The sequence below is a fragment of the Lingula anatina genome, chromosome 5 (genome assembly GCF_051362555.1).
Source record: "Lingula anatina isolate TDL-2025a chromosome 5, LinAna3.0, whole genome shotgun sequence".
Lineage (NCBI taxonomy): Eukaryota > Metazoa > Brachiopoda > Lingulata > Lingulida > Lingulidae > Lingula > Lingula anatina.
Window position 1 is genome coordinate 11,392,793 of NC_141771.1, and position 24,873 is coordinate 11,417,665.

The following is a 24,873-nucleotide window of genomic DNA, read 5'->3' on the forward strand; positions in this document are numbered from 1 at the left end:
GATATTAAATACCCGGATACCTGTCTGGATTCAAGTCCATACTTTGTGTAAATTATATTTATATTTGCATATATCTTATGCGACCCTACTGCATATTTTACATATGCGTAAATAACTTTGGCAAGGTCATTTATAAATGTTCAGGCAGATTTTACATACGAATAAATTAAAGTGTCAGTGTAAAGTGGAACGGGTTTATAAAGGATTGCATTGAATGTTTCTGGCAAAAATTTCTTGATTAACTACACTGGCCCTAATCTATGTATGTTTTCCAGGTATTTCAGGCAATATACCCGTCCTTTTTTATTTTTGGCATATCATAATTAATGGCTTTTACCTTATCTATGCCACGCTCTTTATGAGGGTAACGAACGCATACCGGCATACCAACATATCTTTTCAGTTTTACGTTTAGGTAATATTGAGCGAAACATAAAAACAGTGCAAAATGATTCACCAGTGCTTCCTTCTTTAAAAAATCGTGAATCGATACAAATGCAAAATTGATCCAGCAAGGTTCCCCAGAGAACGAAAAAGATCGAAAAAACACAATCCGATTACCTCATTAGGTACTGCAGTATCGTTTCAATCAAGCAATTAATTATATAACAGTTTTCCTACGTGTCTTAGTATTCTGAGTATATCTAGTGGTCGTTAACGGTTACAGAGTTTTAAAGCTAATGGAATTAAATGCCATTTTATTCTAACGACATTGATGATCTTTTACAGTGTAATCATCCATCTATTGAGTTAAAACATCAGCTTTTGCTGTACTAGTAATCGTGCTCTTTAAGACCTCTCTTCCTCGCTATTTTTATTTTTAAGTTGTCGAGAATGTGGAGATAATATTGCGCAATAAAGGTTAAAATGTGTGACGTAAACAAAACTGACGAGTCCAGAGTTTTCTTAAGGGAGATCTGAATGAAACACGTTGCAAATTTAAGTACATGTACCAGACCATCTACATTATTATAATGCACAGCTCCATTATTCAACGCGTGCATTTGCACTATAAATAGAAACCATCTGTAAAAGCTATATAAATTATAAACAGAGAATCTCTAGATAAAGATGAAGCGATTAGTCGATCAGATCGATAGCTCAGCCCGCCACTCTGAGTCTGCGCTGACCTTTGAAGCGAAGCCCAGGCAGGCAAGGACACAATATGTGCAGCGTACAACAAAACACATCGATCGAGGCAGAAATATTGTGTAAGAAAAAACTAACACTGCGCGTCTATACCCACCAGCTGATCCTCGAAACTCAGACTAATTGAATGCTTAGATGGATGGTAGTCGTCTAAAGCATGTAAAGGCGAATGGCTAGGCCACCAAGACCAGCTCAGATACACAGTGCAAAAGAACTATCGTCTAGAAATTTCTAGAAGCGGCCTAGAAATCGTTGACAGCATTGGTGCCTGCAGAAGGTGAGTGTTATTATTAGTGCATTACGGATGTACACAAGACTAGTAAAGGATGGTAGTGTGGAGAAGTGTTTTAAGTATTTGGATGCACATTTATGCTGGCAGATCACCAATTCTTCTTCTCTGTAATCTTCTGTCCGTGTGTCTGTTTGTTTGACTGTATCAAAAACAGGTGAGAAACCTTGAGATCTGTACGTAATGGTGCATGCTAAATTGGACGAGGAGCTATATAAAATAACACAAATTTAGGTTATTAAACTCACTCTGAATTTCAAGAAGCACTGAGAAACACACTCGATCCATATTTACAGCACATAGCTTTCTGATCAGACGGATGTTGGTATCCAGAAAGTAAAAAAAAAAACCAAGGTTTATTTCAATAACCTGCAATAAATTATAGGTGGGCAAGTTAACGATCCAGGTAACGATTAAGGTCAAGCTTTTTCCCCTCACCTCTGCACCTGGCTTAGGTGCACCTGTATACATTGTAATAAAAAAAACTGCACAATGGTCGATCGGGTGACAGTCTACACATTAAACACACATGCAAAACATACCCTGACCATAACTAGTACTTACGGCCGACAATAAGCTAAGTTTCATAAGCATATCAATTATACACAAACGAATAGGGTACGCATTACCATATACTGTAAATGCACTAGTGCATATACTGCGACCTATATTCTTTTCATATTTTAATACTTATATATGGTTGCATGCACCACGTGCTGTTGTACTGGTAATAATTGGAGTACAGGGCATTGTAATGTGTTGAATACACGTTAATGTTGACGAAAAGGTCTATCTGTACGGGGTTAATGTACCCTGGGAGCCACAGGACGGATATGAATTATGGTGTCGATAGTGGCACGGTACTTCTGTGTGGATAGATTCCGAGAATAAGACTTATGAAATACAGGGTAACAACGCTATATATATATATATATATATATATATATATATATATATATATATGCTCAATATAGGCTCTATAATTGCCAGGTCTCTCATGGGGTGAAATCAAGGCTAGCACTAGTGCGTTCATATAGGTATATGGAAATAATTATCCCCAGCCTTCTTCCACACACTGAAACGGCAATAACAATATAATATGAAACCAACGATAATATGAATGTCTGGAAATAGTCAATGTGGCCGGCCACCTTGATACGCAGGGTAACGACAACAGTACGGCGCTATTGACTATGGTACAATGTAGTATTGAGCCCCAGTGCCTGGTTTTACGAGTAAAAACAATAGTCATAAGATAAATTCTTAGCAATAGATGTAAATTATTAAGCAAACATATAAGCTAGCCTACACGTAGTAAAGGTCTCCGTCAATATTCTGACTCTTCTGGTGAATTCTGTTGTGATCCGTCTTAGGGCTTTACCTAGTTAAGTTCACAGGTGAATATGCAGTTGACCTAAACGAGGCAGGGAGGTGGGGGGGGGGGGGGGGGGCGGGGGAGGGGGAGAGTCCAGGAGGATAGGAGCCCGAGGGGACTTAAGAGGGTTGAGTCATGGTAATATTCGTTTTATTCATGAATCAATAAAGAATGGATTCTCCGTTGGGGACGCGGTTTCGGGAAGTGTAATTTAGACTTAAATGGTAGATACTTCTAAGTAGGGGGAATATTAAAAAGACATTTCTTAAACTGAAGACAGGATAGAAGAAAACATACAGTTATTTACAGCAGAGTGTAAATGTATCTTTTGTCACTGAGGTTATATTTTGGTTTCAATCTTTTTTCTATACTTGAAGCAAGATGACTCAAATTTAGAAAAAAAAATGAATAGTGTGGAGCACATGAACTAACGGATCACAACATCGGTTTATCTGTCACTGCATTTAATTAGCAGGCAAGGCCAACAGTGTCGTGTCCTGAACGTCCGCATGGGGGGACTCGGCAAAAAGTCTCCAGCATATTTAACCTAGTCGCCAATGTCTGTGGTACGGTGCAGGGGCGGATTTAGGCCGTCTTCTGGGTTTTCCGGAAGACGGTCAGATTTTCAAGTTTACATTGAGGTGTATCGTATGTTTTCTGTCGGAAGACGGTCAAAATGGTGGATGGATCAACAAAGATAATTTGGAAGACTGTCAGAAAATAACTCTAGATCCGCCCCTGCGGTGCATAAATGCTTCAATCCCTTGTGGCTCACATTAGTGGTTTTATCGTCATGGTAACCAGTGGAACGGGTCTGGTCTGGTCAAATACTTGAAAATGCTCCACTTGTTGGCCTCGCTTTTAACCGAAGGTCAATCAGTACTTTATTGTGGACTTTATTGGGAACGAGGGTAGATCCAAAGACAACAAATAAGATAAATGAGCAATAGCTACAATCAGAACAGGTTGAGCGGGTCTGCAGTATATATATATATATATATATATATATATATATATATATATATATATATATATATATATATATATATATATACAGTTGGTTTTGAAACTCCGTTCAGGACACGACAGTGTTGGCCTTTGGCACTAGTTACAATGTACATGTATTAGTCAAGGTATGTTTTGTGCGTGTGTTGTGAGTGAGACATGGCATGTACACACTGTCACCCGAGCAGCGTAGTAGTGTGCCGGAACAAGGCATATATCGTGAGACACTAGTGCATGATGAGGGGATGGCAGTGTATTATTTGACATGACGTACATACCGAGAGAAAGCGCTCGCATTTTACAGGAAAACACCCCTAAAACCGAGTAAATCGTACATGTATATCGCAACGGTCACAGAACTTCTTGAGAAATGTATAGGCGTTTGTGCGTGTGTGCTCGTGTATGTTTGCTCGAGCGCACGCACGTGTGTGTGTGTGTGTTTGTGTGTGTGTGTGTGTGTGAGAGAGAGAATCAAAGGGACAGAAAAATACCATCGGTAGGAGGCAAAGAGAGACATTTAGGGAGGGAGGGGTGTTATCCATACATTGGTTAATTTTGTATCCAGCATATTATCTCAGCCGATCCTCCCTCCCTCTCTCTCTCTCTCTCTCTCTCTCTCTCTCTCTGTGTGTGTGTGTGTGTCGGTTCTTACAGCACGACTTTGACCGACTTTGTGGAAATCAGTCTGAAATCTGTTTCTCTGTGTGTCGACTTGTATACCCGCCAGTCTTTCTGTTTAAAGTCCTGTGTGTTTGCGAGAGTCAGTGCATTCTAGCGGGAACAAACCTGCATGAGTGCATAGTTGTCAGGGCATCATCACACAACATCAATATTTATTTCACACGTGCGTGCTCCCTTTTTAATCCAAAATAAACATAATTTTATACACGGAGAGCTACAATGAATTTATCAAATCTTAAAACACGTAGCCGTATAAAAGCTTTTATCAATTATGTACGTACACCTGTAACACCTGGTGCAGATAATGCACTCAGATGCATTACAACAGAACTTAATTTTATTTCACTGATACGGGTACTGGAAGCCTAACTTATCACGCCACCAACCTTATAAAACCAGCGGCACTGACCCTACGTCAACTTGTAGGTAAACATTCCAACAAATCTCTGGTAGCTTATTTATATACGCTTGTTACATAATAAATCATTCTTTATCTTTTCAGCAGAATATTGACCTGACGATGAAGAGGGCTAGGTAAATATAACTTCACAAAATTTGATGTGTTGGTCTGGAGCGAGCCTTGAGAACCGTCCATTTCTTGATAATACTGGTTATTGGTGTTCTGATTAAGAAGACAATAATCGATATCACAGGGACGGACGTGGATGGAGCTGGAGAACCTGGAGCGCATCCTTCCAGCTGCTCGTAAATGAAGAAATCGCCACCACATTGTGGTGTGGAATCGTAGATCACCGTACAAAATGAAGCAAAAAGAGCGTTCTCTACTGATATGTACACAGATCAGAATTAATTTGTACTGACAATTAAACGCGTGCTCACCTAGGCCTGTTTTAGTGTCTGTAGTTTGCAGTAAAACACCACATGTAAAAACCCCTCTAATATCACAGATTCCTCTAGCATATTATACGAAATTAAAATATAAGTGTAATATTTTTGTAACAGACTACCAGAGGACCCTGTGTTCAGGGAGTAAGGCATAGGTCCGCGTCCCTCGTGTCATGAAGCCATCTAGACCCATTAATGGACTGGATATACCGGGCACTTGTCAAGAACAGCATTTATTACTATCCAAGTTTAATGGCACATGTCGTATTTTGAGGTCATTGAAAGGATAAAGTGCACCTGAAACGCCGTGGAATGTGCAGTGAGCAGGAACATTAACTATATTTCACAAAGACTGGGATTTTTCTGCAACCCGGGTGACACCCAGGCACGACTTTATGCTGGAGGTTTTGCCTGCTGAGCTATAACTCAGTATAGCAGAGAAAGTGATAACAAACTAATTCTACGAGTACTCATATTATAGGATTGTATGCAGTCATCCAGGTATGAAGAGTAAATGGAAAATATAACAAAGATGAATACATGCGTAGACCGATAGAAAGTCAAGGTTAGACTTGGAGACTTGTTGCAGTCTTTTAAAAGACACTCAGAAAAACTATTTGGTCAAAAGACTGCCTTTTTGAGGCCAAGGACAGGCACAAGCTTACAGCCGACTTTTGATTAATCAGACGGCTAAATGAACACCGTATTGACCGTGGCCTCATCATGTCGGATACAAAATCCACCTGTACCAAAATCCTGATTGTAGCATGGGTGATATGTGAAGTGGCCCTATACACGGGGCTTATCGATGGGTGGACGTCCCTGGTTTATGTCCTAAAAAGCGATGGCTATTTCAGTAGCGTTTGCAAGAAAAAGAACGACGTTTTACCAGAGAAAGGACCGGGCACTTCTCTTCTAATGGATTATGAATTGTTGCTAGGTAACAGCAGCACGAAAAGTCTGTTGCGTGGCAACGCCAGTGGCCTGTTTGAGAGCCCGAATAACATACAAAAACCTATTGTACCGGGCCACAACTCCACCGCATATAAAATTAAGGATATATATAATTCCACGGACGAACATTTGCGGTATGTGTACTATGATCGCCTCATTGACGGTATCCATAGACAAAGAGGCAGAAATATCAGTGTTTCACACATCGAAGAACATTGTTTAGAACAAGAAGAGCTTTTGAACTTAGTGTTCACTATCGGTGTGTTTTCCATGGTGTTCGCTCCTTTGCTAGGGATACTGTACGACAAATATGGGTGTACCACAACACGGATTGTTTCACTGTAAGTACTAGTTTGTAGTATTCTTAGAGTCAAGTGATTTCGTTAGCATAATTTTTATTTCGAGTCAGCCCGAAGTAATGTGAAAATGAACATTCAGTTTAGCGCACTTTTGTAGATTGTCAAGGGAATGCTGTACGTACATGTGCATTCTGATATGTGAATTCTCCTTTACTGATCTCGACCAGGTGCGCACTCCCTGACTTGACTTGGTTTTGTTCTCTATCCAGGGCAATGTTAGTGCTGGGGATAGTGCTGCTGGCGTTCTCGGCCCCAGGTGAGTTACATTCCAGGACAATGATTAACATATATCAGCAGATACAGGTAGGCCTACATGTATGCTCCTCACGAATCTTAGGGATACTTGTAAGAGCTTATCTGTCATGAAGTGCAGTGGGAGTTAACATATAAAAATGAATAAATGAATAGATATTGTTATAAATAGACTGACTTAAGGACACACACGTACGATCGCAAAACGTACAGTATGCCGGTATATGTACCCCCCCGGGAGGGGGGGTGCATTAGTTGTATTGCTGGAAAAAACTGAGATACAGTACATGTCAATGCCTACCTGGATTCATAAGGTATATGAAGCTTCAGTACAACATATAAGACAGTCATAAGATCGAAGCATACATTTTTACTGGTGGTATTCAAGGCACAGTGAAGTGTATACATATCCAACTCATGAAAATTGGCAACGAGATACGAAAATAAACCTAACATATGTATAAATTAACATACAGTGCGAAACTGACGTGACCTTAGTCCTCGGCAGTTATAGCATTACGAAGCCCAGGTGAAAATGCAGCATGTTGGTGGGAGGATGTTTTAACCAAGTTTATAAATTTTTTGCCTCATCTAGGTCATGTGCAAAACGTGAATGGAATCGCGTGTACTTGAGACATGTTGTGGTCCCTCCAACTTTGACAAAAACTAAAGAAATGAAGCGCTAGTATTGTCCACGCTTTCTCCATCTGTTCTTGTCGTTTCACTTTTGCGTGAAAATATTTTAATCAAAATTATTTTCTTCCTTCAGGTCGGGAATGGCTGCTATACCCCTGCACTGTGTTATTGTCAATGGGCGGGCAGACGCTTCACTTGACAGATTTCCAGGTGGCGCCACTGTTCGCACAACACGAGTCCACCATTGCTACGCTGGTATCCGGGGCCTATGACACCAGCGCTACAACGTTTTTGCTCGTCAAGGTAGAACGGTTGCTCTGAATGTACTGAGTAAATGTCTTGTAATACTAGATATCAGATTTTATCTCTTTTTAATAATGGCAAATAGTCTGTGGTTCTTTTAAAAAACGTTTAACCATGAATATATACGTGAGAAGTGAAAGGGAGAAGTAATGATATCGGGTTTTTTGGACTTTATTCCAATGACTTGTCGTTGTAAATGGTTTTTAATATTTTAAACCTTGTTTTATTCCGTTGATATTTTAAACAATATTTCAAAGCAATTTTGCATTGATTGTTTCTCTCCCTCTCTCTCTCTCTCTCTCTCTCTCTCTCTCTCTCTCTCTCTCTCTCTCTCACACACACACACACACACACGCACAGAGAGAGAGAGAGAGAGAGAGAGAGAGAGAGAGAGAGAGAGAATCTTCCTCATACGTGTAAAGCTGTTTATTTTCAGCTGGCTTATGACTCCGGATTCAGTCTTCGATCATCTGCGCTTTCTTTGGCGGCATCTGCCTCCGTCATGTGTGCCATAACGACATTCATCTTGCCACAGAAGAGAAAAGACGAAGAAGGATCGCTTTGCCAAAGGCGAAGTCTTGCCTGCAGATTTTTGAAACATCTTAAAGGACCGAACAAAACTGAGAAAGTACAGATCTCGCAAGATTCATCAGAAGAGCGGTCGTCTTGTTCGACAAATGAATTGACTAAAAGCCAATCTGTGATAGACATAATAGGAAATGCTTACCCAGAAGATTTGTCAAAATGTGATTATGATAAAAAGAAAACTGCCAGTGTACGAAAAATCCCCAAGGACTGTTCAACTTTTACTTCTGCCGAGCAGACGAAATTGTTGTTATCGAAAGCATCTCAAAATGATCAATCTTTGTCTGCTGGCCAGACGATCATTCCGCCACCAGAGGGCGACATCCACTATAAACTAAACCGCTCGTCTTCGAAGCAGACTCAGTATTTATTAGAGGATAATATCCGGGGTGACCCGGTATTGAATACTACAGAACAGACTGACCACGCCCAAGACAGAGCGACCTTGACCTTGTCTGAGCAGACCTGTGTGTCTCCGCCAGATGGCGGAAACAATGACGATCAAAATTCCGAGTTTGCCGAGCAGACAGATTCGGCTACTGGTACAGGAACAGTTATGTCAAGCAGTATCCGACAGAAAATTGGAGAAAATGCACCCTTCAAAAACGTTTTGAAATCCCCAATATTCATGATAACTCAGTTTTGGCTGATAGCAGTGACGCTTCTGATTAACGTTTTTATTGGGATATTCAACTCGTGGATAGAAATACTCAGTAATGAAGATATGGAACAAGGTACCGGTTCAAATATTGGTTTAAAGGCAGTTTTCATAAATACCAGATTCCGTTTCTTGGCGTTCCGATTATTCGCTGGTAAAGCAAAACAGATTAGAAAATAATGAATTTAATATAAAAAATTGTGTGATATTTTGGTCGTAGGAAAAACACATCTTACAAAACAGTTATTTGATCCAACATAAGGATGCAGGAAAACATGTGTATGTAATTAAATATTAAGCTGAAATCCTGTTCATCTCGAGATACAATTAACACGTATATTTTATCAACAACGGCAAAGAGAATGTATTTGTTGAGGTGACAATCATGCACCCTGGCAGCGTCGATAAATGACTCTCATTATTAAACAAACAAAATAAATAAATAAATAAAATTTAAAAACTTTTTAAATTAAATTTGAAAGTTTGAATTACTTTTATGTTAGTTTTAATTTATCTGTGTAGTTTTAGTTTTTATGTACATATGCAAACAGCGCCGAGACGCATGTGAAGCGGTTTTAAGAAATTATTATTATTATTATTATTATAAAAAGCTGCATTTTTTTTTCTGTACCTCCAGTGAGCCACTTCACCAATGTGTTTGGATGGATGCAAGTAAGCGGTATAGTGCTAGCCCCATTGGCTGGAATAATTGTCGACAAACAGCGGAACCGTAACAGCAGTGACCACGAAGAGGCAAGCGGCGTCAGCAGCAAGAATGTAACCGGTAAGCTAAGGACACAATTAACATTTCGTGACAGCCGTATTAACAACGGCAACTACACTTAACCAACCAAATTTGACTAAATTAAACAATGACAACAGCAGTGTCACGCTCAGCAGACCTTCGCCTTTGCTCATGTAACAAAACATCATACACAGGTGCACAACTGTGTCTTCATTATCAACACACGTGTCTCCAACAACATTTTGCTCATTTTTGTCGTCAAACCAACCAACTAACCAACAAAATACACAATCAAAACAAATGCACCGGATAAGGAACAAAATGATAATGTGAAGTTAAATTATTGAATGCCAAGTACCCCCTATATATATTTCAGATATGGGTCACTTCATTCCTTCTTTCGCACTGACCAACGTCTGTGCCATGTTGTTGACCATTGGGTGTACTATCCCGGTTCTCTCTGCCCAGTATGCGACAATGGTCTTCTTCTGTTTAGTCAAGCCGTTCGCATATGGTGTACACGCTGCTTTTCTTGCCTGCGTGTGAGTATTAATAGTGTCATGAAGGCGTTATGTGGGCTACAGAACCACGCTTCCCCTTACAGTTAACTATTTTTTTGGTAATGGGTTCTTATTTGTACATGTAATAAGAGCCTGGCTAGATGGTCTTCACTGACTTTTGGAACAAAATTTCTGCAATCTTTCTTCGACGGTACCACAGGATCAAAATAAATTTTATTTGTTTTAAATTCATTTTCCCATGGAGCATCCTCACCACACCTGTGCATCTTGATATTGCAGGAATATTATGGCTTTTACGTTACCAGGAAGCAAGGCTTTATTTAAGTCACCTGGATGAGATTAGGTTTATAAGTACATTGGTAACCAATAACATCTTGATGATGGTATTCATTTAATTTCACACTATAAATTATACAGTAACGCTGTTAATATGTGCACTAAGCATTCAAGAGTTCTAATTGCATTTTTCCAGCATTTTAATTAATTTTGGATAGGATTAACATGTTAAGAATTGTATTATTTAACAAATTCTAGGATATCCAGAGGACATTTTGGCAAGTCGTATACCTTACAAGTGGGGGTTATAGAGGTGACGTCATGGCTTCAGTTCCCACTGTTCACTTGGTTTCAAGGCCCTCTTGGTGGCAACCCGCTCAAGGTGAAGGTCGATTAAAACAGAATATAAAATTATAACAAAACAGTCACAGATTACACATTTTACGTAAGCGATTCTCTCGATCGTAATTATATGTGCCGGTATCGAGTATGAGATAGTGCCCTTTGATGAAGACTCTGGTTCTCTTTGATTGTTAAAGTTTTTGTTCTCGATTTTGACCCAGTAACATCATAATAACCATAGCCTGTATGAGATCCCGGTAATGACGGGCTTTTGTCGTGTTTCGCAATTTTTTCGAATGAAAAAAAATTACAAATGACAATCTTACACCAGTTCATGATGATGGTTAAAACACGCTTCGAAATACAGATTTAAATTTTGGCCACCCGTTGTCTCGGGGACACGAAATATTTCATTGTTGTTGCTGAATGAATCATTATGATCAAGATTTTTCTTTAAACGATATGTTTTTATTTCTGTGAATTTCAGCTCAACTTGGTGCTGATTGCAATAGCATGTCTCACTTTTGTCCAACCGCTGTATATATGGATATACTGCAGACGACATCACTTGGAACGCATCAAGGGGTCTGAAAGGGGAAAATATGTCGTGGGTACGACAAAGGCGGAACGGAGTTTATGATTGACGCCCAGACCACATAGACCATTAACTCACTCCTTTGAAGTGGCATAATATGATTAAAAGCTGCCATACTATATGTGTATTGTTTTCAATTTTATGTAATATAAGTCTTCGAGGGAGGGGACAATAGTTGTATGTTGGATGGTGAATAAGATTGTGTGACTTTTAAACAATCTGGGTTTGTTAACGGTTATTTTTTTCAATCGATCTCGGGTCAAAGTCTAACAGTAACGTGTCTCAAGTAAGCAAGACTGAGGATTTTAGAATCCCCTTTTCGAGAGAAAAAATTACGGGTTGCTTTGAATTTGTCACATTCCAGAAATATCTGAAGGATATGTTAACAGTTTCAATACTTGAATTATTTTTGTCTTGCTGCTACTATATTTTTAATTCCTTTCTGTTCATGATGTTTAGGAAATTCGTTTTTACACGTTATTTCTATATGATTGTGAGAAAAGGCTATTGAATTAATTTCAGACGAGACAGAGCTGTAGAAAATACCAGCCCTACTGTTAAACCACGAAATGCTGTCACTAAATTATCTATCAGTGTTTTTCTTAAAATTGGTGTAAGCGGTATTGACCTTTTTTTTGACATTTAATGTATGACACGTTAACTTGGGCTTTAATTTTGTTGAAATCCTGAAGCATAATACGTTTTTTTAAATAGAATTAAAGCTGACATTTACAAAGAGAATGCGTGGACTTTCAATAGTTGTTGGTAACTTCAGTAGAAATGTGAAACATTGTATACGGTGTTAGCACTTTAACTTATGACGTCAAAATGTCTGCCGTACACTTCTATGAAGGGATACATCAATCTGATATAAATTAATGAAGCTGAACCAACAACGATATTCCTAGGTAATGGTCCTGTTTTGGATAAAATCCCTGACAGCATTAAGTATGATCTCAACCCTTTCACGTGGACGTGCGCATAACAGGAGTAGCAGTATAAACATAATAAATGCCATGTTTGTTAAAATTTATACATCAGGCTCATCTAATACTGCAACAAAGGAGCGATGGTTAGGCATAGTGGAAGTTATACCCTGTCATTTTGTATTATTACAGAGAAAAGAACAATATACAGATAATTCAACGGAAGGCATTTTCAGAGAACAACTCAGCAGCAACCGATTTCTCCTTTTAAACTGTATGTAACTGTACCCTACTTGTAATCCTGGCTGTGAACTGTTAACCAGTGTGTACAGAAATGGATATTGTGTCGTACAAAAATGAAATGCGACAAGGCTGAAGTTTTAAAACTTAAATGCCTTGGAAAGAAATCCCTCGTTTTTGAATCGCGACTTCTGATGCTAAATCGTGGCCACTGGCAATTTCCTTTCTTGCCTATTTTTTGTCAATTTTTCCTTTTCTTTAATGCTTTAAAAGTTACAGCCTGTTACCACACATTATCTGTGCTCCGTTCACCCATCGCAACGGCCCTGGACAACGGAGGTGTGGATTTGTAATCAGCCTGCCTGCGGCACATGCAGCTTGAAAAACTCGTCAGGAGACACATTTAATGCACAAACTGTAAATATTATTTCATGCTATGTTAGGTACATTTTGATTATCATAAACACACAAAAACCCTTAGAACATAGTTTTAACCCAGTTTTCCCCTTCAACCCTTAATTTTTTAATATAGATATAATTTTAGAAAGGTGCAAAATTCATGAGTTTAAAAACAAACTATTGCTAAATAGGGCCTATAATCAGATATTAATTAAACAAAACTATTCAAAATTCTATTTTTTTAATTTACACAAGTCAAAGTTACTGGGCATGTTGGCTATTTTATAGAAATGGGATATCAATACTTTCTAAGATTAAATATTAAAAAATCCACTGGCATATACCCAAACCAATACCATACCAATGTCACAAACCCAAGTCAAATTAACAATGTTTTTTCACTAATGGCGCTAATCAATCAGCGAGTGGCCCATACTTTTGGTTGTAGATGTTATTTGGATCTTCGGTCATCCAGAACTCGAGAAATCCTTCAGCAAACTCGTCAATTGAAACGAGACCATCTCTGTTGGTGTCCATTACGTCAAAGACGTCCTTGGAGTATTCAGTTGGGATGTTAAGACTGTAATAATAAGCATCATGGTCTTTCTTGAATATGAACCCATCACCATCGATATCAATCGCATTGAACTCCGTGCAAATTAAAGTGTGGTACGACTCTTCTCGGAAGTGTCTATCATTAAAGTATGACAGAAGGTCTTGACAGTATTCATCCACGGTGATGCGTGTTTTATCTCCAGCTATTCCTTCCCAGACGCGAATGCGTTCGTTTAAGATGCACTCCGCTCTTTCGCCTACAAAAATAATACATCTTCACTATGAACACGTGTTCACATTCGAGATTTCCAGGGACAAGAAGTGGGTGAGGTGTAGAAAGGGGGCGGGCAAAAGAAAACAGATTATTTGCGTCAATATTAACAGAATAAAAAAGCTTCCCATGACGCGAGAGAGAGACACACAGAGAGAAGCAGAACTTTTTTTATTGCCTTTTCTGAAAAATTTCAGCAAAGGCAATGAAATAGTCCTCTCACATAAATCTTGTAATACGTCTTTATATATGTGCTCATGCAGGGTCATGCCTTGTTCTTCCGAAGTATTGAAATGACTGTATCCACAAAATTACAGGTTTTGTTGTGTTGAAATACGTATATTACAATTAATACCAAGTATTTATTATCTTAAAAGCAGCTTTGTTTTGCTCTTTACTTACGAATGAGTGCAGTTGACACCAAGTATTGTAGAGAGGCGGAGGGCCTTTGCCTTTCCGGTGAATTGCTAGGAAATAATTTTTTATAACTCTTTCCTGTCAAAAATTTCAGTTGGTTTTCATTTTTTTTTACATCCTGTTGCCCTGTGAAAACAATATACATGAACACGATAATCTAATTTTACTCACCAGTGAGGCCCAAATAATCAATAAGGGCCTGAGCAGTAATCACAAAGTCTTCCTTGGTCATGTACCCATCGGCATTGGCATCCATACGCTGGAAAACCGTTCGAATTTTTCGTCTCCAGTGTTCTGATCCAGTCAACAGTGGGTAGTCGGTTGGCATCTGAAAGATGTTTAAAGAGAGAATAAATAAGTAAGGAAATGTTAACATTGGTATGGCATTGTACGGTTAATGCATTGCTTAGACGCCAGTGTGACAGAAATGGTAGTCCGCTATGAACCGTAGTCCACTGCTCTTTACGTACATGTAGTACAGGCGACATTCGTCCCATATACTTACCCCAATACTCCGAATAACCCTAACATGTAGGGGCCTACTAATCACATGGGACTATGGGACCGTGGACTTCCATTCCTAGGAGTACCATTCCTGTCACACCTGTGTAAGATAAAAATCAATGGATGTTTATAACTAAGGTGACAACCTACCTTCTTTAATCTCAAAGGTCGGTTTATAACACCTCTCGCAGGTTGGGAAAATCTCGGAGACCCCAGGCCAAAACCAGTGCGGGTAATCCATGTTCGTGTATTCCAAATAACCTTTCCAAATGTCCTTGCTGGTTGGAAAACCGTTGCTAATCTTCTCTCTGCAGGTTGCCTTCTTACTATTCCTCGCATAGGTATGATAATCCTAGACATGGTTTTTGTCGAGAAAGCAGACGCACTAGAGATTTGAAAACGTATTATCCACGGAAATGTAACCCAGATTCTACCTTTATTCAAGTTTTAGAAATGCCATAAAAGTTACATGACTGGAAAATTGAAGGCTTATTATATAGCGACTGGAATAGAGCGCGGGGTGCCTTAAGGTCATTCGATGGGACATTTGAGGGCAGGTGTTGCTTGTTAAAAGAGGAGCAAAAAAAAAAAAAAAAAAAGAAAAGAAAGAAATTAACCCGTGCGCAGATGTAACAGTCTCTCTCTCTTTCTCTCTCTTCATGAATTCAAGACTCAATATCATAATTTCAACCATCAAAATTATCCATAAATAATTGAACAGATTGTTAAATGTATCCAATAATCTTCAATAAAAATAGTTTCAAGACAAACAATTTAACATCTTCCCAGTGCTTGGTATCCTCACCACAAGGATGAGAGTGTAAAAAGTACATGATGCGGACGACCTGTCACGCTTTAATTACGTTGTATTGTAAGTGGCAAACGCCTGGGGTTAAAAAGACAGAGGGAAAACCACACATTCGGTTGCAAACACTTGCAAAGCAGTCGGCGACCTGTTAGCAACCGGTTGGATACCACAAGTAGCTTTTTCGGTCGCCAGGAGGTTATCGGTACTGCACCAAAAACTGGCGCAACCGGATAACAACCCAGCGTTCATTTGGAAACCACTTTGCGCGTTGTTGCAACCGGTCGCCGACCTTCTAGCAACCGACAAGGCTGTAGTTTTTAAACTTAAATGCTTTGGAAATAAATCCCTCGTTTTTGTATCGACTTCTGATGCTAAATGGTGGCCACTGGCATTTTCCTTTTTGTCTATTTCTATTTTTACCTTTTTCTTTAATGCTTAGGTGACCTAAAAGCTATAGCCTGTTACTGCACAGATAGAGGTATTATATAACTCATTATCTGTGCTCCAGCCACTCATGCTACGGCCCTGGTCAACGGAGGCCCACTGGCTTTGTAGTTGGCCTGCCTGCGGTACGTGCAGCTTGAAAAACTCGTCAGAAGACACATTTAATGCATTAACTTTAAAAATATTACTTCATGCAATGTTATATACATTTTTGATTATCATAAACACACAAAACCCTTACATCTTCGTTTTAACCCAGTTTCGCCATTCAACCCTTAATTTTTAAAAAATCTTTGGAAGCTGCAAAATTATGAGTTAAAAAATAAGCTATTGCTTAATATTATCAGATATTAATTAAACACAACTATTCAAAATCTTTTCTTTTAAGTATCACAAGTTAAAGTTATTGGACATGTTGGCAATTTTATAGAAAACAGATCAATACTTTCATAAAATTGAATATAATAACAATCCACTGTCTGATATATCATGAACCCAGATCAAGTTAACATATATTTGGTTTTCGTTAGTGGTACTTATCAATCAACGAGTGACCCATACGTTTGGTTGTAGATGTTATCTGGATCTTCGGTCAACCAGAACTCGAGAAACCCTTCGGCAAACTCGTCAATTGACACGAGGCCATCTTTGTTAGAGTCCAATACATCAAAGTCGTCCTTTGAAGATTCAGTTGGGATGTTAAGACTGTAAAAATAAGCAGCATGCTCTTCCTTGGATATGAACCCATCACCATCGATATCAATTGTATTGAACTCTGCGCGAATTACCTTGTAGCACAGCTCTTCTCGGAAGCGTCTATCATTCAGGAAGGACAGAATGTCCTGACAGTATTCATCCACGGTGATACGTGTTTTATCTCCAGCTATTCCTTCCCAGACGCGAAGGCGTTCGTTTAAAATGCGCTCAGCTTCTTTGCCTAAAAACAATAACGCATGTACAATATAACCACGTGTTCACAGTCGAGACCTCCCAGGACAAGAAGTGAGTGAGGAGTAGAAAGGTGGGGGAGGGCAAAAGAAAACAGATTGCTTTGCGTCAATATTACTTTCAGTATGAATAGGTTACAAAAGCTACCGACGGCTCGAGATAATATAAACCTTGTTATACATCTCCATACATGTGCACATGCAGGGGCGTGGCTTGCTCTTCCGAAATATTGAAACGGCCGTACTCACAAAATAACATGTGTTGTTGTGTTGAAATACGTAAGTCGCAATTAAAATCAAGTGCTTGTTTGTTTGTTTGTTTTTTTTGTTTTTTTTTTTGGATCTTCAAACAATTTTATTTTGCTCCTTACCTACGGATTAGCGCAGTTGGCACCAAGGGCTGTGGAGATGCATCGGACAGTCTCCCCTCTACTGAATTGTTAGAAATCCATTTTTTATCTTTATAAAGTTAAACTTGATTCTCACCCTTTAAGCATTTTTGCATCCTGTTGTCCTGTGAAAACGCAATGTACAAACACGATAGTGTAAGTTTACTCACCAGTGAGGCCCAAATAATCTATAAGGGCCTGAGCAGTAATCACATAGTCTTCCTTGGTCATGTACCCATCGGCATTGGCATCCAAACGCTTAAAAACCGTTCGCATTTTTCGTCTCCAGTGTTCTGATCCAGTCAACAGCGGGTAGTCGCTTGGCATCTGAAAGATTTTTTAAAGAGAGAAGAAATAAACAAGGAAATGTTGAAATAGGTATGTCATTGTACGTTTAAGGCATTGCTTAGGCGCTGGTGTGACAGGAATGGTAATCCGCTAGGATCAGTAGTCCGCTCCCCATTATTTTGTACAGGTAGCATTCGTCCCATATACATATACACCATATGCTAACCCCGATATTTCGAATAACCCTAACATGTAGTAATCATATGGGACCCCGGACTTCCATTCCTAGGACTACCATTCCTGTCACACCTGTGTAAGATAAAAAACAATGAATGTTTATTACAAAGATGACAACATACCCTTTTTAATCTTAAAGGTCGGTTTACAACACCTCTCGCCGGTTGTAAAAATCTCGTAGACCCCAGGCCAAAACCAGTGGGGGTAATCCATGTTCGCGGATTGTTAATAACATTTCCAAATGTCCTTGCTGGTTGGAATAACGTTGCTAATCTTCTCTCTGCAGGTTGCATTCTTACTAATCCTCGGATAGGTATGATAATCCTAGACATGGTGTTTGACGAGAAAGCAGACGTACTAGTGATTTGAAAACGTATCACCTACACAAATCTAACCTAGATTTTTATCTTTATTCAAATTTTAAGGATTGCCATAAAAGTTACATGGCTGGAAAAATGAGGGCTTATTATATAACAACTGGAATAGAGCGCGCGGTGCCTTGTAAGCCACTCATTGGAACATTTGATATCCATTTTGTCTGCGTTTGAGGGCAAGTATTGTTTGTGGAAAAAAAGGGCGGGGTCCGGTTCACACACGTAGCAGTTTCTCTCTCTCTCTTCATGAATTTAAAATGTACTACATATAGTGATAACAGATAAGTGTCTGTCAGCCTATTTGCTAATCTTATCTTTGCACTTTGCATTTTTACTAATCCTCGGATAGGTATGATAATCCTAGACATGGTGTTTGTCGAGAAAGAAGACGTACTAGAGATTTGAAAACATATAATCCACACAAATTTAACCCAGCTTTTACCTTTATTCAAGTTTTAGAAATGCCATAAAAGTTACAAGGCTGGAAAAATGAGGGCTTTTTATATAGCGACTGGAATAGAACGCGCGCTGTGCCTTGTAAGCCATTCATTGGAACATTTGATATCCATTTCGTCTGCGTTTGAGGGCAGGTATTGTTTGTAAAAAAAAAGAGGGGGGATCCGGTGCACACACGTAACAGTCTCTCTCTCTCTCTCTCTCTCTCTTTTTTCATGAATTTAAAACGTACTATTAATAACAGATTAGCGTTCTTCAGCCTATTTGCAATAGGCCTTGCTCTTTCTGAAACACAAAAACCTTTTTTATATGTTGGAATACGCTGAGAACAAATAGATGTCATATGTTAACTGCACTCAAATTAGATATAAAATTTACCTTTATTTAAAATATGTTAAAGAAGCATGCTGAAAATCTGGTGTCACTCCAAGCACGCGAACCTGTCAGAATGTGAATATCATGTCATTCACTGTGCTATTTGCAAAACGGGTACAGAATGCTCACAAAGGCCTGGCCAGTCGAATAGACTTACCAGCACAGACTGAGTGAGGGTACCCAAATAACAAATGAATGATCCAACTCTTTACAGTGCACTTTACAGAGGACTTTTGTCACTAAACTATTTAATCCTAAACTTAATAGAAAGTAATTGATTATTGTGGGTGTAACAAGGCGGATTGAGGGATAGGACAGATAAACCCATCGTACTAGTTGGATCGATCTAACTCTGCGGAAGATTCTCTCTATGTGCAATCACTTAAATTGGCTTAAACTACTTATGCGGAGGTGGTGAGACCGTCAGAGGATTAAACGGCTTGCTTTTAAGTGGGTTCGGCCATATTTAGTCCGTGGATCAGTTAGTCTGATAATCTGTCTGAATGCACTCTAGTATAGGTCATTCCAAAGAGAAAGGCACCAAGATGTCTTCATATTAATGCTCTATAGTTAGTTATCCTTGTGTTTCCTTTGAACGGCAAAATGTGAACTTTCCCAGAAGATCTACAAGCGACCTGGGCCCCGTAACTCGAGAGCATCGCGTATTGCGAATAGCGATATCACATAGAGGCTACAATGTATTATATGGGGCGAGTATGGGCGCAATGTGCGATGCTTTCGAGTTACGGGGCCCTGTTTGACCGCTGATCAACTGTGGAACCTATGGCGTCCGACAAATGGATTGGCCATGAAACACAATCGCAAAACAAACCTGTATTGGATCAAGATTGAGTCTGATGTACATCGTACTCAAAAGCTATGCAAGTCGGACACAACGCATCTTTGTCCCATTCTGCGTATTGGAAACAAGACACTCATCCATCTTGTTCAAAAAATGAAGAAAAAAAAGCCTTTACCTAATGCTACAAGATAACCATGTCCACAGCCAAAGATCTTTCTTTATAAGTCAGAAGAAAATATCCAAAATATCGGCACCGTGTAATTTTAAGGGGGTTTATCATATTTAAGGTCTGAATTGGAATGGATAATTAGCTATCTTAGGGCGTATTCCCATAGATTTTAGATCGATCTATCCCCGTGGGGAGTCTCACTAAATTACTGTCAGATAATCCATCTTAAATGTCCGTCCCGCCTACTACAAGCTGTAAGGGGGTAATTAACTTTCGTGCCCGATCGGCTGACAGCTATTTAGCGTGAACCCCAGGGAGTTAGGTCGATCTAGCTTGGATCGATCTAATCTCTGGGAATGGGGTCTTAGTGCAACTTATGTATACATAGGGAATAAGACATGTCCAAGCACGTGGACTAGCTTTCTAAAATATTCCACATACCTTTGAACAAGTATGGGTTTAAACTTGCACGACTTTCTAATGAACCCGTTAGCACCCCCACCCCCCCTCGAACCAAGTTCGTGAGCCGTGATGAGTGAAATCAGAAATGTAGGCTTCAGTAAAGAAAAGACAAATATGACTGTTTTTATTGAAAAAATGTATTGTTGATATAAGGAATGTGATTGCTTCTAAATTAAGATAGGAACACGCTACTTCGAGTAATAGTCATGTAAGAGGTCTTGTATCCCAAGTTTCTTTGATTTCTGTATATGCAACTGTTTTGTGTCATCTCCGAGTGTACGAACTTCCGCACCATGTATCCTTTCCTCGGCAACGTAACTGCGCATGTTCAGGCAACTGCGCGGACATCCACAACCGTCCCAAACATACTTGGGGCATTCCATGACGTCAATGGCGTTTCCCGAGCACGCCGGGGCATTGATTGGTGCTGGGTTGGTGCACGTGCGGTGACGCACAGTCTTGCCGCCACAGCAGGGCGTGAAAATGGACCATTCCGTCCAACCACCCTGAACTGGAACCCAATAAACATACAAGTTTACATGTACAGTAAAGATTGAAAATTAGGGGCCTACTAAAAGGCGTTTCAATAAAATGTAATGTTGGTTCTCTGTCGGATCAGATATAATATATGTATTTGGTGCTAATTAGCCTACATGTAACTTGATGCTAGAAGGAACTGCATTGGAATCGTGTTTATTACATATCATATAAATCTGGATTAGATTCTGGTTCAGTGAATTGAGCTGGGCCTACATTGTGCACAAATATGTATAAAACTGAAAAGTGTAAATTATTTTATTATGTTGCCCGCCACAGTTGAAAAGAATCGTAGTAAAAATGCCCTTTAATCAAAATAGACTCACCAACGCATGTGTGAACATTGCAAGGTCTGATGTCGATGTCACTTCCGGTGCACTTCGACAGGATGTCAGTCACCTCCTGCCGAACCGGAAACAGAACGCATTCTCTGCGGCGAATCTGAACACCACCGCCGCAAGATGCTGTACATAGTGTAAACTTGCTCCAGCCAGACCAGGCGGCAATTTCGGCTTTTACAGAGAATGGGCCTTTGGAATCTGCACCTAGGATGATATGGTTTGCAGAAAAAATTTTATTCATTACTGATAAACTATGGAACCACTGATACGTCTGTTCCCCAAAAAATTGTGTCTTTTTTTTTGTTTGTTTGTTTGTTTACCACATCACACATGCATATAGTTAGCTTTAGTTTGTATCCTGAGAAAACCAGAAGCATATTGAGAAAAAATAACCGTATGATGTTACTTTCTTCATTCAATTTCGGGTAATATTGAAGAAAAAAAGCAAGCAAAATAAACTCACCCTTAGCGTCGACAACACCAACTAGTACGATGAACACTGGCAGCAACATGTTTCTGTGAAAGCCCAGACCGAAAATGCGAAGTCTTAAGAAACACTTACGCTCTTATATACAGAGCATTTTCACGTTAATTTAAATAACATCCATAAAAAGCATACTGACCTGACAAGAAATGTGTCAAACATAAGCACCGCGGAATGCATGTCGCAATCTGTCCATAGTTTTGAATTATGCGACATCAAAAGGTTCTCCACTATTAGCATGCGTTGTGACCCCGTGACCGCGCTCAGCAATGACAAGATGAAATGATTGGCGCACGTCCGTGCCTTAATACACTCCTCTTGATGGCAGAGTGAATGTTGAAAAGACTTAAAAGTGCCAGTGATTATGCAAATGACTCAGATGAAATGTTTAATCGGAATGCTGACTTCTTGTCGGGCATAAAAAAGTGATTAATCGGTATTTCGCGTATTAACGATTGGTATAAAGTGTGTATATTTATTTGTTGCCTCGACCTCGGCCACAATTGGGCGGTATCTACATGTATATTCGCACTCACATGAAGGTTAAAGGGATGAATCTGTGTTTATTTTCAAAGTAAGTGGTTCTCATACACCCCAACTTCGATTGTCGTGTAATTTAAATTGTTGAAACCACTAGAACGACATGGGCAAGCAAAACAAAAATTCATGGTCAAAAATTAGTAGAGAGTGTTGAGGACAAAAGGAGAATGAAGGAATTGTATTAAGACAGGGTGATGGATAAAATGGGGTCAAGTCAGACGACGTACAAGGAGGAATCTGTTTCTCGTCGATTAAGGGGTCAATGGCTCAATGTTTCCGGACGACAGGGTGACAATTATATCACCCAGCGTTGACATAAAAGTAGATTTATCACCTGTGTTGAAAATTGTCTGCACCAGCGTAAGTGCTTCCGGAAATCGAATTATGAATCCCTTTTTTCATTTATTATTTTATCAGAACAAGGATGATGTATATATGAAAAAATAAAGTAATTGATTAGAAAATATACCGCCTATAAGCTACCATCTAGTAACTCTGCTATCCAACCCCAACTCGTCCTAACCCCACCCCTACCTCTACCCCTACCCCCATCCCCCAACCCTTCTTTTAAACAAAGTAAAGAGTAGTTCCGTCGCCAAAAATAAAAACGTCAAAATGGGCTCTCAGTGTTCAGCCTTGATTGTCTACTTATACATGACTTCTGTTGCGAGTAGCAGTGAGGTCGTGACGGTTGCGGTATGACAGTGTTTAAGAACAGCTTGCACTTGGAAATGAGTTGCGTGTGTCAGGTCCTTAAGACAACACTAGCACCTTTAATGCCCAGAGGTGAGATGATGGAGGGTTTTAATGGCGGGAAACAGGCAAGATCATTATGTTACGTAATAAATAATTTTATTTCTGTCCGAACGTGGTTTAAGGCCTAAATTTTAACTTCGTGAAAAAAAATTTAAAAACACAGAAATAATGAAGCCTCCGCCTCTGTGTGTCGTAGTTGACGTCTGTCGTGGTCGTGCTGGAGGTGGTTGACACACGAGTTAGACACCATCATGGTTCGCTTGGTTTCTAGGAAAGGTAAAGAACTGAAACTGCCTCACGCTCACGAGTGTTCTGTTAATGGTGTCTGATGGTATCTATAACAATGGACCATTTTTGGGGGGTTCTTCTTGTCAATTTTTTCTGTTTGCTCTTTTACGATAGCAAACACCTATTTCTCAAAGGCATCGCTCCTCCCAAAGAAACAAAATGGTATTTAACACCACGGCATATTTAAGTCATATATACCATCCAACCCAGATATAGCCCCATATGTATATATTTAAGACATATAAAGCCATATACACCATACACTAAGTAATGCTTGTGCATTATGAACGTTTTTATTTTGACACAAATTAAGGGGATTTTGTTTCTGAACTGACATTTGGATAAAGCAACTTGGTAGACTGTCCGTGGCAGACATCACACAAGAGCTGAGTGTAGGCGTACAAACACACACACACACACACACACACGCACACGCACACACACACGCAAGCACACACAGAGAGAATTACTCTCAAACAGGGAGAGTGAATGGATCACTCAATTAAACCAGGGAATTATATCGATTATATCCGATATAATTCCCTGATTAAACTACCCGAGTTGAGCAGTGGATTTACGTATAAAACCAGAATGTAACATAAATGAGGAAGATTATACCCCATTCACACTACGCTCAGTTATCCGGATAAGTTGCGAATTAGATCACAATTTGAATAAATGCAGTAGTGTGAACGCAAGTGGATTTCTGTAAGAGTCACTAACAGCGCTATGAAACACAGGGCGACGTACGAAGTCACCTTAAAGATATGTGGTCGAAGTCAACCCCAAGTGCAGATGTCATTAGCGTGAAGGAATAAAGAATAAAGGAATAGGCTAAACAAAAGAGCCCTTACAATAATGATAGAATCAAAACCGACTGATCTCCCGCATAAGCATCGGTTGTAGTTTTTATACATGCCGAACAAATTGTATGGTACCAGCATGAATCACACCACACATAATGTATACCTTTTGATTGACCTCTGACCCGATACAAAACGTATCAAGATCAAGCAATAAGTAACGAAACAAGACGTTTGTTTTACGGGCACTTTTGCCAATTTACGTGTTCACGTTTTATATATATATATATAAAGATTTTTTTTAGACTTCCACACTGGACCAGCCCAAACCACTGAAACGTATGAAAAAATACGCCCTTTTAATTTTTCAATGCTTAACGGCAATAAATGGATCATAAAACAGACATTTTATGCGTTTAAATTTTCAAATTATCATTGCACATTACCAGTACCTGACACTTATTGACTCAAAGGTGGCAGTGAATACATG

General features: G+C 39.4%; 4 protein-coding genes across 6 annotated transcripts; 1 reads left to right on the forward strand and 3 right to left on the reverse strand.

The window, feature by feature from the left end:
* The first annotated feature begins 1,109 nt into the window (after positions 1-1,109).
* Positions 1,110-12,310, forward strand: LOC106168023 (equilibrative nucleobase transporter 1). 3 transcript variants are annotated; one of them, XM_087012760.1, is made up of 9 exons: positions 1,110-1,426; positions 5,827-6,640; positions 6,868-6,914; positions 7,680-7,849; positions 8,286-9,168; positions 9,730-9,876; positions 10,214-10,379; positions 10,893-11,016; positions 11,464-12,310. In XM_087012760.1, exons 2-9 carry the CDS (start codon positions 6,069-6,071, stop codon positions 11,614-11,616), a joined length of 2,262 nt encoding a protein of 753 aa, XP_086868886.1. In that variant the 5' UTR covers positions 1,110-1,426; positions 5,827-6,068; the 3' UTR covers positions 11,617-12,310. The 3 variants fall into 3 exon arrangements, with proteins under 3 accessions (XP_086868886.1, XP_086868887.1, XP_086868888.1); XM_087012761.1 differs by lacking the exon at positions 5,827-6,640 and adding an exon at positions 5,002-5,033 and having other exon boundaries at positions 1,116-1,426; XM_087012762.1 differs by lacking the exon at positions 5,827-6,640 and adding an exon at positions 5,005-5,033 and having other exon boundaries at positions 1,116-1,426.
* A 344-nt stretch (positions 12,311-12,654) lies between these two features.
* On the reverse strand, positions 12,655-15,915 carry LOC106168038 (luciferin-binding protein-like). The gene is made up of 3 exons (XM_013546962.2): positions 15,034-15,915; positions 14,551-14,707; positions 12,655-13,948 (listed from the first exon to the last, which is right to left on the reverse strand). Exons 1-3 carry the CDS (start codon positions 15,241-15,243, stop codon positions 13,551-13,553), a joined length of 765 nt encoding a protein of 254 aa, XP_013402416.2. The 5' UTR covers positions 15,244-15,915; the 3' UTR covers positions 12,655-13,550.
* A 1-nt stretch (position 15,916) lies between these two features.
* On the reverse strand, positions 15,917-17,793 carry LOC106168037 (luciferin-binding protein-like). The gene is made up of 2 exons (XM_013546961.3): positions 17,642-17,793; positions 15,917-17,072 (listed from the first exon to the last, which is right to left on the reverse strand). The coding sequence occupies exons 1-2, from the start codon at positions 17,745-17,747 to the stop codon at positions 16,675-16,677; spliced, it is 504 nt and encodes a 167-aa protein (XP_013402415.3). The 5' UTR covers positions 17,748-17,793; the 3' UTR covers positions 15,917-16,674.
* Positions 17,794-20,741: 2,948 nt separating this feature from the next.
* LOC106168033 (ectin-like) lies at positions 20,742-22,024 on the reverse strand. Its single transcript, XM_013546956.2, has 3 exons — positions 21,976-22,024; positions 21,498-21,716; positions 20,742-21,145 (listed from the first exon to the last, which is right to left on the reverse strand). The coding sequence occupies exons 1-3, from the start codon at positions 22,022-22,024 to the stop codon at positions 20,823-20,825; spliced, it is 591 nt and encodes a 196-aa protein (XP_013402410.1). The 3' UTR covers positions 20,742-20,822.
* Between the last annotated feature and the right edge of the window lie 2,849 nt (positions 22,025-24,873).